The sequence below is a fragment of the Mus caroli genome, chromosome 18, assembly GCF_900094665.2.
Source record: "Mus caroli chromosome 18, CAROLI_EIJ_v1.1, whole genome shotgun sequence".
Lineage (NCBI taxonomy): Eukaryota > Metazoa > Chordata > Mammalia > Rodentia > Muridae > Mus > Mus caroli.
Genome location: NC_034587.1, coordinates 47,369,157 through 47,383,389, shown reverse-complemented (window position 1 = coordinate 47,383,389; position 14,233 = coordinate 47,369,157). Strand labels below are relative to the sequence as shown.

The following is a 14,233-nucleotide window of genomic DNA, read 5'->3' as shown; positions in this document are numbered from 1 at the left end:
TTCCAAGTTCTTTGGCCACTTGGTGCCCATGGTCCTTCCCTTCCCAAATATTGAAATCTTAACTGATGCAGGGATCCAGAAGGGCAGCAACCACCTTTTTGCCTGACAGTGGAAACAACTCTGGCTGGCTTCTATTCCAGAAATACCCAAGAATCAGGGCTTCAGGTTAAGAGCTCAGTCAAGAGCATCTCTTTAGATGCCCTTGGAGTCATCTCTTGTTCTCTCTGTGTTGCTGAAGTCACCCTCAGTAAACCTATACTCATCACATCCCTGTCTCAGGCTCTGCAAAGCAGGCCTCATCCAAACCAATGAGTGTGATGTGTACACAGTGTTGCAATGAAAATTATAGCCAAATCTGGCTTTGAATTCTCTAGGCTTAGATTTTTAAATTGTTAATAAGGACCCTTAAATGCTTTAGCATCCTTCTAACTCACCACCATCAGAGGTTGTAGAAAAGAAAGTTTAATAGAGCAAAAAAGGATGCAAACCTGTCTAGAAGTCTTTGGAGCAAAAGCAGTCTGTGTTGTCAGGATATCAGCAGTTCTGTTGACATGAATCAGCATCAACAGCTGGAGCCACTCACAAACCATTCACCAATCAGTAACAGCAGGTCAATCTAGAAGAAACCATAAGGCTCTGCCAATTGACCCAAATCACAGAAGTAGCAAGAAGCCACCAAAACACCACCAGAAGTTTTTTGGGTGTGTTTCTCTCCATGAAGTCACAACAAATTATAACTGACAAAGAACGGTAAGGCAAACCAATACCATCCAGCTCCATCAGCAAAGACCAGAGTCAGAAAAGCCCAATGATGGTCAGTAAAGAACAGCAAAGCAGACCAATAACATCCAGCATCATACACTGTCCGTTGGGCTATATTCATATCCTTTCCAAACATCACATGTTCATTCTCTCAAGCATCCACTCTAGCAAAACTGCCTCCAGAAAAAAACACCATGAGTCTGTTCTTAGCAAGACATCGTTCCACGTTTCTGCTTCAGAAAACAAAAATACTCTCATAAGACAATTTCCAGAAAAACATCACATGGCACAACTGAGTCTACAAAGAAACCAGAAATTTCCACTTCAGAATTTCAGTTTTAGAAGTGGACAAACATGTATTTTTAAGTAAGACAACATAAATTTTGCAGGCAATTGGATGGAACTAGAAAATATCTTCCTGAGTGAGGTAACCCAAACCACAAAGGACATATATGGTATGTACTCACTTTTAAGTGGGTATTAGCCATAAAGTACAGTATAACCATGCTATATTCAACAGACCCAAAGAAGTCAAATAATGAGGGCACAAGAGAGGATTTTTTTCTTTATTTACATTTCCAATGTTATTCCCTTTCCTGGTTTCCTCTAGGAAAACCCCCTATCCCATCCCTTTTCCTCCTGCACACCAACCCACCCACCCTGGCTTTCCTGTCCTGGCATTCCCCTACACTGGGGCATCAAGCCTTCAAAGGATCAAGGGCCTCTCCTCCCATTGATGGCTGATATGTGTAGCTGGATCCATGTGTCCCCCCATGTGTACCCTTTGGTTGGTGGTTTAGTCCATGGGAGCTCTGGAGGTACTGGTTGGTTCATATTGTTGTTCCTCTTATGGGGCTGCAAACCCCTTCAGCTCCTTGGGTCCTTTCTCTAGCTCCTCCATTGGGGACTCTGTGCTCAGTACAATGGTTGGTTGAGAGCATCCACCTCTGTATTTGTCAGGCACTGAATGTTTGAATCTTTCTCAGAATGGGAAAAAATAGATATTGAAAGTCTATAGAAGGAGGGAGCTGGGTGCAAGAGGGGATGGGAAAGGGTGTGGGGTGGGTATCATATGTAGGAAGAGCAGGAAAGAGAGAGGAGATAGGCTAGAGGTAGACACAATCTCTAGGATGAGTCTGGGATGGAGAGAGGCTCCAGAGGTGTAAGGGGGTGACTCTAGCTGAGATTTCTAGCAGTGGGGGATATGGATCCTGAAGTGGCCACTTTCTGTAGCCAGCAGGACTCCCAGTGGATGGATAAGGACAACAACCCACCCACAAAGCCTTTCACCCAAACTGTGTCCTGCCTACAAGATAAGCAGGGATAAAGATAGAACAGAGTCTGAGGGAATGATCAATCAATGACTGCCACAAGTTGAGACCTATCCCATGGACAAGAACCAATCTCTGACACTATTATTGATACTCCATTATGCTTGAAAACAGGCACCTAGCATAACTATCCTCTGAGAGGCTCCACCCAACAGCCAATGGAAAGAGATGAAGGAACTCACATTTAGACATTAGATGAAGCTCAGGGAGTCTTGTTGAAGACTTGAGAGAAAGATTAAGGGACCCGAAGAGGACAGGGACTCCACAGGAAGACCAAGAGAGTCAACAAATCTGGACCCTTGAGAGCTCCCAGAGACTGAATTATCAACCAAAGAGTAAACATGGCTGGACTTAGGCCCACTGCACATATGTAGCAGGTAAACATCTTGGTTTCCATGCGAGTCTTCCAAAGAACTGGAGCAGGGCCTGTCCCTGAGCCTGTTGCCCACCTGCCTGCCTATAGAATATATATCCAAATGGACAGCCTTGTCTGGCCTCAATGGGAGAGGATGTACCTAGTCCCACGGCAACTTCATGTGTGGGGTGGGGACACTGAGGAATAGGGTGTGAGATAGGGAGCTGAGGGGATTGACACTCAGAGGGGGTCTTCCCTTTCTAAGGGTAATGAGGAGAGGACATACCTAAGTGGTTACTGGGAGAAGATGAAAGGCTCATACTGACTGGTAAAGTGAATAAATTAATTTAATTTTAAAAAGAAAAGAAACTTTTATAGAATGAGAATACAAAGGAAAAATGAAAATATACTAGTGGAGACATGGATTTCCACATATATACTGTATTATAATTACATATTTATATAATTTTATATAGTATTTAAAATACTATGGTTCTTTTATAGAAATCCAAGGTGGATTGGAAAGATAGCAATTTTTAAAGTTATTGAATTTTATATGGATCCCTATGAATTGTTAAGGCCACAGTAATCTCCAGTAGATAAGATTTTAATTTTTAGTATGTTTTTTCTAAAACTCTTAGTAGATAATATGAATAAATCTTAGGATCAAACTGTCTGGCTCCACATTCAATCTCCCCTTTTGAATTCTTCTCCTCCTTATGTGATATGTTACACTTAAGATTTGTCTCTGCATTACTTTTAGCTACTATGCCATATTAGAGGATTTTATTACATATATGTACATTTATCTCGTGTGTGTGTGTGTGTGTGTGATCACAGAAACCATCAAGTGATTTCTCCACTGTTACATAAAAACCATGCAGTAAGCTTTAAGTACAAAGCAGCTTGATTCCCAGCCCCAGGTGGAGAGGCAGTACGGTGGCATCTGAGGATTTTTCACGAGTGCATAACATCTACTTCTTTCACCAAAGTCAGGTGCACTGAGACTCTCTCAGTTGCTTACATAAAACACAACTAAAAATGACATCAGGAATTTGATGTTTTTAAGCATCTGTAGCATATAACCCACACACAAAGCACTACCTCAGTCTGCAAGGCCTCCTGAAGACAGGCCCACTCTCGGTATCCACTCTCACTACATGGGTTATCACATCCATGTCCTACATGTCTGAAACTTTGGAGAGTCAATCCTTAAATTTGCTTTTTTTATTGAGCACATTAAGTGTAAACAAAGGATAATGGCTATTCCTATACACCAAAAAAGGAAAACCTTGGAAATTTATGATTAAATTTTATTACACTGACTGCCTTTCATTATTTTTGATATTCTCTCTCTCTCTCTCTCTCTCTCTCTCTCTCTCTTAAATGATCATGTCAGCTCTGAATTTGACAGTCATAGTATGTTCTAAGCTCACTTTCCTTTTTTATGCAAAGATGTCAGTTGCAGTGTCCCTAAGTGTCATTCTTGACAGTTAAAAAGTAATAGTGAATTTCCAAAGTAGGTCAGTTTTAAAACCAGTTTGAAATACTTGGTTTTTTTTTTTAAATAAAATTCTAAGTTACAAAGCATCAGAAGGAAGTCCTTAATTTTCCACATTACAAGAACAGGAAATGGTAGAGCAGTTCATGCTTATTTAAATTAGAAGTCCACAAAACACCAAGTCAAGTCGTAAGCATTTATACCTGCTGGCCCAGTTATACATGAATTAACAGGTTATATATGATTTTTTAAAAAGACTGAAAATGTTATTACAATATAATTTCATTATTGCTCTGAAAAAATATAGGAACATCACTCAGAGGCTTTTATTAGAGAAACCAGGAATTCTTATACTCTTGCATAATGCTACTGTTTTATAAATATTTCGACTTATTTTCAACCTAGCATGGACTGCCAAGGCAAATCTCTGAGTCAATGTTGCCTCTGCACTTCTTTCTATTTTGTTAGTGTGCTCTGTCTGTGTTAATACCCTAGTAATGTGTGCTGTGATTTTTGTAGGATAGAGGTATAAATACCAAAACTCACTGGCTCAACGTCTTGTATGCAATACTGAAAAAAAAATATGAAGCCTAATCAATTTATCCAATAGGCTTTAGAAGAATTAATGATGCATGTGGATTACAAAGTATTCAGTTTATGTGGCAGGATGAATTTTAGCTCCTGGCAAGAACTTATTAAAGAACAAGAAGGCAACAATTGAGAATTGATCAGGATAAATAGAGACAAAAATAAAGGACCTTAGTAAAAATAATTAGGTTTGGGAAGAAGTCAAAGAAAATAAAACAGGTAAAGAACTGTTTCATGAAGGCAGAATGTCACGGCAAAGTACCAGGAGTATAAGAATTCCTGGATTCTCTAATAAAAGCCTCTCAGTGATGTTCCTATATTTTTTCAGAGCAATAATGAAATTATATTGTAATAACATTTTCAGCCTTTTTAAAAAATCATACATTCCTATACACTTTCACTCTTGGTCATATCTCAGAGCTAGTGCTCTCTAAACTGCCACTCACAGCCCCAACATTTATCATCCCTGCAATACTCACCTCTTTTACTTTCTTCCTCAGTGGGATAATGAACATAATACTATCTACTGTATGCTTAATTTAAGAATTTGGATCGGTGATCTGAGATATAACTAGAATACTATTTAATAGTATCATAAACAATAAACAAATGTTAATGATCCTTTTAATTTTTAAATTAAGCTCTAGTTTTGGGTAAATATTAATTTAAATGCTATTAGTTTCTCACACAAATTTATTTTCAAACTTTACATTTCAAATACAGTTTTCTTTCATGGCTTTATTAGGATCTCAGAAATCAACAAAGGTATATGTTGTATGCACGTGTATATATACTTACCTGTTTTTAAATTTTGATTGAAAAATGATGACAGATTTATGATGTCTAGATAGACTTACTTACTGTATAATTACCATATTGGCAGAGTATTAAATATTTTTTATTATGGCCTAATCATAAATGCAGTAGCTAGTTGTATTCTGCTTTTACTCCTGGTCCTCTTGAAGACTTACTTTACATATTTAATTTTGCAACCAGTTTAAATTATTCTTTTCAGTAGTGACTGCTTTGTTATAGGTTAGGTTTGACACTTTAGTTATGTAATAACTTCAAAATGCCTGGAGTTGACATACATATACCAGGGACCCATCAACTTACAATTTATACATTTTTGTTTAAAATCTACAGTTTCTTGATCATTATGATCATTTTGGACATCATTCATAACACAGGAATCTAAGAACTGTAAGATCAAGTGTTTATTCTACAATTCTTTTATATTCTTAAGATTATTTGGGGCTTAAGCAATCAACTTAACTTTATTGGTTAATTGTAAGTGTAAGGCATGAACTATTCTACTTCTGACATCTACAGATTCTTTCAAAATTCATATTGCTGCAAAATATCAAGAGATTAATATTCTGTATGTCTTCAGTAACAAGAGTGGTCAGAAAATCATTAAGGTTGTTTAAGAAAAGCTGATCTCTTCATGTACTAAAAGCCTTAATGAACTAGTCTTATTTGAAAAATATCTATAAAGCCTCACCAGAAAAGAATTCCTTTATTTAATTTTTAATACAAATAATTTAGATTTCCAGAGATATGTTTTCTTTTAAAAAACATTTATTATATTTTAATTTTTAAAAAATTTATAGTCTTGCAACATTGTTTTACTTTGTGAATGGGATTGTAGGACTCGTTTGGGGTTTGTTTTGTTTTGTTTTGTTTTCAGTCCATTCTCTTTCCATTTCCACATCTGCTTCCTCATTCATTCTAGAAGGATTCATTTCTACCACCCACCTAAATCCATTACAGACAAGACCAAGGTTTGTATTTCATAAATAAAACATTATGGTTTCAGCTTTATTCTGTATATTATTGTTTGCTTTCTTGTTTCTTGTTCAGTGTTTACCTACCTGCTGATTTTGTTGAGCTCAGGACTCCGAAGTCTTATCTTCTTGAACCGTCAGCGTGCCATACAAAATATGTCACAGAGGCCCAGAACACGCATGTGTAGGACAAGCATCTGGGCATGCGCTCCTCTTTTGACCCTGTCACTCCACCACTACTATTATGGCGGCAGCAGTTCCTGTGCCCCAATTTCGACCAGTTACACACCTGATATTTGACCTGGACGGACTTCTTCTGAATACTGAAGATTTATATACTGATGTGTTTGAAGAAATATGCAATCGCTATGGGAAGAAATACAACTGGGATGTTAAGTCCCTGGTCATGGGGAAGAAGGCTCTAGAAACCGCACAGACCATAGTAGAGTTCCTCAATTTACCCATATCCAAAGAAGAACTATTGAAAGAAAGTCAGGAGAAGCTGCAGATGGTGTTGCACACAGCTGGATTCATGCCGGGAGCTGAGGAATTGATCCACCACCTGAAGAAACACCGCTTACCCTTTGCCCTGGCCACCAGCTCCGAGACCGTTACCTTCCAAACAAAGACCAGTAGACACACAGGATTCTTTGGTCTATTTCACCACATCGTTCTGGGGGATGATCCTGAAGTAAAGAATGGCAAGCCAGGCATGGACATATTTCTAACCTGTGCCAAGAGGTTCTCTCCTCCCCCTGATCCAAAAGACTGCCTCGTCTTTGAAGATTCTCCAAATGGAGTGGAGGCAGCCATAACCTGTGGGATGCAGGTCGTCATGGTACCTCATGAAAACCTGAGCGCAGACCTAACACGAAAAGCCACCCTGGTGCTGAGTTCCCTCCTCGACTTCAAGCCTGAACTGTTTGGTCTACCTGCCTTTAGGGAATAAGGGTGAAGGGTGACGGTGCTGCTGTGGGCCTCATGTAACCCAACGTTTGCTCAGGACCCATGTTGCTGAGTGGAAACATTAGGAAATCAACAGCATCCAACTTGTAACCTTTCTTGTCACTGTAGGTTATAAAGTCATGGGTTCCTTTATGTATTCAGCCTCCTCTGTGATTTGCTCTACATTTGACAGTAGAAAGAAAACCAGAGCTTAGACTGACCATCTGCAGTTACTATCTAAAGTAAAGCTGACTTGGGATACAATAAAGGGAGTGTACATGTATGTTTAAATACACGTGAATATGACCACTGTGTGGTTATGCATGTGTATCATGTGTGTGTTTATGGATATATGCATATATGTAAAGTATATAATTTTCCCAAATCAAAAATCTTGTTTTCTTCTTTTTCATTTAGTCCTTCTGAACATTGATAGTTGGAAAATATAAACTACATATTTATATATGAATAAACTGCACATTCATATGTGAATATGTCTTTATGTGAATAAATATATGTGCATATATATATATGTGTAGTATGTAATGCTTCTAGTCTTTTATAGTTGACGTAAACAGTGCAGTGCTAAGAGATGAGTGGGATGCTCATTCTCTCTGCTCATTAGCTTGAGAGTAAAGCCTTGTTATGGATAATTTAGCCAGCTTTATGTTATTTGATACATCAGATGTCTCTTGGAACTTTATTAGTGTCTTAATGTATGTAGAGCATATACCTTCTGTGAATATCCTATTCTGTATTGGAGCATGTTTCTACCTTAGAAAAAAATACTTCTCTCCTTAAGAATATATTTTCTACTTAAAGGTTTATTATTATATATTTATTGAGATAGGGCACTTCCATGTGGCTCTAGCTGGCCAGGAACCAGCTATATAGATAATGCTGATGATCCACTTGGATCTCTCTTTTTTTAAGTTAGATATTTTCTTCATTTACATTTCAAATGCTATCCCCAAAGCCATCCCCACCCTGCTCCCAAACCCACCCAATCCCAATTCCTGGCCCTGGCATTCCCCTGTACTGGGGCATATGATCTTCACAAGACCAAGGGACTCTCTCCCATTGATGACCAACTAGGCCATCCTCTGCTACATATGCAACTAGAGACACAGCTCTGAGAAATACTGGTTGTTGTTATTCCTATAGGGTTACAGACCCCTTTAGCTCCTTGGGTACTTTGTCTAGCTCCTTCTGTAGGGGCCCTGTGTTCCATCCAATAGATGACTGTGAGCATCCACTTCTGTATTTGCCAGGCCTTGGCATAAACTCACAAGAGAAAGCTATATCAGGGTCCTGTCAGCAAAATCTTTCTGGCATATGCAATGGTGTCTGGGTTTGGTGGTTGTATATAGCATGGATCCCTTGGTGGGGCAGTCTCTGGATGGTCCTTCCTTCCTTATCAGCTCCGAACTTTGTCTCTGTAACTCATTCCATGGGTGTTTTGTTCCCCATTCTAAGAAGGAACGAAGTATCCACACTTTGGTCTTCCTTCCTCTTCACTTTCATGTGTTTTGCAGGTTGTATCTTGGGTATTCTAAGTTTCTGGACGAATATCAGCTTATCAGTGAGTACATATCATGTGTGTTCTTTTGTGATTGGGTTACCTCACTCAGATGATATCCTCCAGATCCATCCATTTGCCTAAAATTTCATTGATTCATTGTTTTTAATTGCTGAGTAGTACTCCATTGTGTAAATGTACCACATTCTCTGTATCCATTCCTCTGTTGAGGGACATCTGGGTTCTTTCCAGCTTCTGGCTATTATAAATAAGGCTGCCATGAACATAGTGGAGCATGTGTCCTTATTAGAAGTTAGAAGATCTTCTGGGTATATGCCCAGGAGAGGAATTGCTGGATCTTCTGGTAGTACTATGTCAAATTTTCTGAGGAGCTGCCAGACTGATTTTCAGAGTGGTTGTACAAGCTTGCAATCCCACCAACAATGGAGGAGTGCTCCTCTTTCTCCACATCCTTGCCAGCATCTGCTGTCACCTGAGTTTTTGATCTTAGCAATTCTGACTGGTGTGAGGTGGAATCTCAGGGTTGTTTTGATTTGCATTTCCCTGATGATTAAGGATGCTGAACATTTTTTCAGGTGCTTCTGAGCCATTCAGTATTTATTCCTCAGTTGAGAATTTTGTTTAGCTCTGTGCCCCATTTATTAATAGGGTTATTTGATTTTTCTGGCGTCCATCTTGAGTTCCTTACATATATTAGATATTAGTCCTTTCCCAATCTGTTGGTTGCCTTTTTGTCTTTGACAGTGTCTTTTTCCTTGCAGAAGCTTTGCAATTTTATGACGTCCCATTTGTCGAGTCTCAATCTTACATCACAAGCCATTGCTGCTCTGTTCAGGAATTTTTTCCTTGTGCCCATATCTTCGAGGCTTTCCCACACTTTCTCCCCTATAAGTTTCAGTGTCTCTGGTTTTATGTCGAGTTCCTTGATCCACTTAGACTTGAGCTTTGTACAAGAAGATAGGAATGGATCAATTCACATTCTTCTACATGATTACTGCCAATTGTGCCAGCACCATTTGTTGAAAATGCTCTTTTTTCCACTGGGTGGTTTTAGCTCCCTTGTCAACGATCAAGTGACCATAGCTGTGTGGGTTCATTTCTGGGTCTTCAATTCTATTCCATTGGTCTACCTGTCTGTTGCTGTACCAGTATCATGCAGTTTTTATCACAATTGCTCTGTAGTACAGCTTTAGGTCAGGCATGGTGATTCCACCAGAGGTTCTTTTATTGTTGAGAATAGTTTTTGCTATCCTTGGTTTTTTGTTATTCCAGATGAATCTGCTGATTGCCCTTTCTAACTCGTTGAAGAATTGAGTTGGAATTTTGATGGGGATTGCATTGAATCTGTAGATTGCTTTTGGCAAGATAGCCATTTTTACTCTATTGATCCTGCCAATCCATGACCATGGGAGATCTTTCCATCTTCTGAGATCTTCTTTGATTTCTTTCTTTAGAGACTTGAATTTCTTATCATAGAGATCTTTCACTTCCTTAGAGTCACACCAAGTTATTTCATATTATTTGTGACTATTGTGAAAGGTGTTGTTTCCCTAATTTCTTTCTCTGCCTGTTTATTCTTTGTAGAAAAAGGTCACTGATTTGTTTGAGTTAATTTTATATCCAGCTACTTCATTGAAGCTGTTTATCAGGCTTAGGAGTTCTCTGGTGGAATTTTTAGGGTCACTTATATATACTATCATATCATCTGCAAATAGTGATATTTTGACTTCTTCCTTTCCAATTTGTATCTTATTGACCTCCTTTTGTTGTCTAATTGCTCTAGCTAGGACTTTGAGTACTATATTGAATAGGTAGGGAGAACCACTTGGATCTCTTAATACTTCTTCTGAGTATTAAGGCTAAAGGCATGAGTTTTCCCACCCAAACTGATATGTTTTATGTTTAAATTGTGCGCGTGCACGGGTGTGTGTGTGTGTGTGTGTGTGTGTGTGTGCAGATGCTGACAGAATCCAGAAGTATCAGATTCCCTGGAGCTGAAGTTTCATGCAGCTGTAAACTGACAAAGCTGAACCAAACAAAGGTCTGTTGCAAAAACTTGATGCACTCTTAAGTGCTGAGACATCGCTCTATTCCCCTATGTTATGATTATTAAGTAGAATTTTTTGTAGCTGTTTAATACGACTGGATGCTTGGCATAAATGACTTGACAATCTTTTTACCTTTTTCCTTATGTAGATCAGCTTCACCTTTGGAATTCAGCTACAAATTGCCTGTGCCTACACAGGAAAGAATGCCTCTGGATGTGAACCTACTTCACATCCCTTGACAAACTGCCTTAACATTCCCAGTGGCCTGTACATGTGTTTACTCAATAATTCTTTTCCAAACCAACTCGACATCGTATTAACATCCTTACAAGTTAACTAAGTGAAGCAATAATCCTTTGTACATTTTCAAAAATGATATATAATTTCCAAAATACTCAGAAAAACAAAGATTTACAGGATGTTTGGATTTTGCTTTTGCTAAGGCTACAGAAGGATGGCTTATTTCTATGTTTTTTTTTCCCCTTATGACCATTCTTGGAAATGGAGGGTAATTTATAAGTAATTAGAGTTATATACATTTAGTGTGTATATATTTTGAGTTCCTCATAAACCATAAATCTAATTGAAATTAAAACAAAACTTTTTAAATTAATTGGTAAGTGAATTTTAAGAGAAAACTATTTTACTGCGTCCTTCTTTCCCATCTACTACTTTGTGCTCTCAGCATTTGCATAGTCACATATCACATTTTATACGTACACACTACCTATCCTAATTTATTGCAGATCTTATGTTGTAAGTCATCCTGGTTACTAAAACTTCCACTCCTCCCATTGCTTGTGACACGGCTGTGGTCTGTGAACACGAATTAACAGATGGGGGAGTCCTGAATTAGCCCCTGCATGTATCAGACGATATCAGACCAAGTATTGCAGGATATTTTTGTTGTAGGTCTGCTACTACACATGTGTTTTTCACAGAGCCTGTTAGTGACAGGCGTTCTGTGTGTTTGTGTTTTGGTTGACTGGATCTCTATTGTATAGCTATTATATAGTACTCCAAGGCATGAGAACAGTGGATTATTCTAATAAAGGAAATATAAGATATGTCAGATATGTTCTACCCAGGGTGGCTTGTAGTATTACTGATTGTGAACTTGTCAATAGATCAATTAAATATTAAATAAAATGCCATTAAGGAAAAATATACATAAGGCAAGGTTATATTTTTTTAAAAATATGTGACCAACACTATAGATAATGAGAATAGTCTATACCACATAGATTTTGAAGTATATATGAATCTTATATATATATATTAAATAGCATATATGCCCATTCACAAACATATACCACATGTATGTGTATGTACACATGCACACTTTAACTGAGCTACTCAGGTATCCTAACAAGCTTAGATGCTAGCTTATTGGGGTGTAAAGTTTTAGAACACAGAACTTCACAAATTTAGATTCAGATGGCAAACAAAGACTGCCTAACACTAACTTTTGGTTTCTTGTAAAGGAGCAATCTTAGCAAGGGAGTCAGTCATTTTCTGAGAATTAAATGCTCACCGAAGCTTTGTGCCATGAACTTCGGGTTTCTTTTCCTACTTGCTGCTGCCATTTTCTCTGCCAACTCATTTCCCATTCATTTATTGACTGGATTCCGGTTCAGCAGCAGCTGCTTCCATTACACCATGAACCCGGAACTGATGCCACTAGCAGGAGATAATAGAAAGTAGTCTGCCATGGCATGCCACTTCCAGGGCTTAGGCTTCTAGGGAAAGATTTAGCAATTCATTCATGCCCAAAGACTACCGACCTTCCCAGGTAGAGGATGGACAGTGCATCATACCTTCCAAAGTGTGGGATGGATGGTCTTTATCCATCAGATTTCAAAGCTATCCATTTTCCTCTTATATTTTTATTATTTGTATTAACTAAAATAGACCTGAATATACAGGTAGACATTGGTTTGGCTATTCATTCATTCATTCAATGGTTGTTGGTTATCAACCATGTGTTAAGTACTATGTAAGGCAATGGTAAGATCAATTTCCTACCAACCAGGATCATTTCATCAACTATATGAGAAAGAAGTAAACATCTAAAAGTTTAAATAATCATATGAAGATAATGATATCAAATACAGATAATGATATGAAGTAGACAAAGCAAAGTGATATGATAGATGGTAGCCCAGCTTGGGAAAACGGAATATACTGGTTCTTTATATACATGTGCCAGAAAGACAAGAGACTTCCTAAAAGAAGGCTTGGACACATTCCATACCCAAAGTTGTATTGTAAAGGCTTCTTAGTGCATGAAGCAATACAAGTGCTGTTCTGACTACTTCGACTGCTGCCATGCATAGGTACTAGTGACAACAGAAATCATCTTACCCTGGAATTGCCATTAGGACAAACAGGAAGCTACAAATCTGAATAAAAATAGGAAAGATGATACACCACAAGAGGAGGCAAAAACTGTCCACTGCTGTGTTTAATTCACATCCATGCATTTATTATTAGAAAAACTTCTGGAAAGAGGATACTGATTAAACACAGCTTTGAAGAAAGGTTTAGCAAAAGTCTCTGTGCAGAAGACTATGAAAATAAGAAGCAAAAGTGCATGTGTATATGGCGCTGAACTGAACTCTTGGGTTTGATTTCAGAAAACAGTGAGTTAGTCTGGAAATGTCTCCATTACATGGTTAAGTGTCATAAGAATCAGGCTAAGGATCTACTTATTGTTTTCTGTTTCCATGGAAGTTCTTAAGAGAAGAAATGATGTAACCAGAGTGGTGCCTAGGGACACTTTGTCATTGGTATGCTTAAAACAAGTGGGAAGGAATACAAAACTAGGAGATGTCCTTGTGGCCATTAAGAAGTTCTGGGGACAACTGAACATCAGAGCAAAAATGAAAGTAGAAGAAAGGTTGGAGGAAGGGTGACATTTAGTAGTTAGACTGAGAACCTTAGGTAGCTTGAAGATGTAAAATGCCTATTTGGAAGGAACATTTAGAATTGAAGGACTATGCTGTTTTGTTTATTTTGTTTTGTTTTTGAGAATCAGACTAACAACATGACAATGTTGTTAAATAAATGTTAGAAATGGAAAAGTAGGCAAAGACAAAAACATTGACAGGCCATTTTGAGTTGTTAGAATGTATCTGTAAAAATGCAAAGACATTGTACAAGCTTGCAATCCCACCAGCAATGGAGAAGTGTTCCTCTTTCTCCACATCCTCATCAGCATCTGCTGTCACGTGAGTTTTTGATCTTAGTCACTCTGACTGGTGTGAGGTAGAATCCCAGGGTTATTTTGATTTGCATTTCCCTGATGACTAAGGATGTTGAACATTTCTTTAGATGCTTCTTAGTCAATCGGTATTCCTCAGTTGAGAATTCTTTG

The 14,233-nt window shown here is 38.2% G+C and overlaps 1 protein-coding gene across 1 annotated transcript; it reads left to right on the top strand.

The window, feature by feature from the left end:
* The first annotated feature begins 6,507 nt into the window (after positions 1-6,507).
* Pudp (pseudouridine 5'-phosphatase) lies at positions 6,508-7,418 on the top strand. Its single transcript, XM_021150978.1, has one exon. It carries the CDS (start codon positions 6,569-6,571, stop codon positions 7,271-7,273), a length of 705 nt encoding a protein of 234 aa, XP_021006637.1. The 5' UTR covers positions 6,508-6,568; the 3' UTR covers positions 7,274-7,418.
* The last annotated feature ends 6,815 nt before the right edge of the window (positions 7,419-14,233 follow it).

What these genes read in the sequence shown, in the direction of transcription:
- Pudp (XM_021150978.1), top strand. Translation starts at nt 6,569, where the DNA reads ATGGCGGCAGCAGTTCCTGTGCCCCAATTTCGACCAGTTACACACCTG.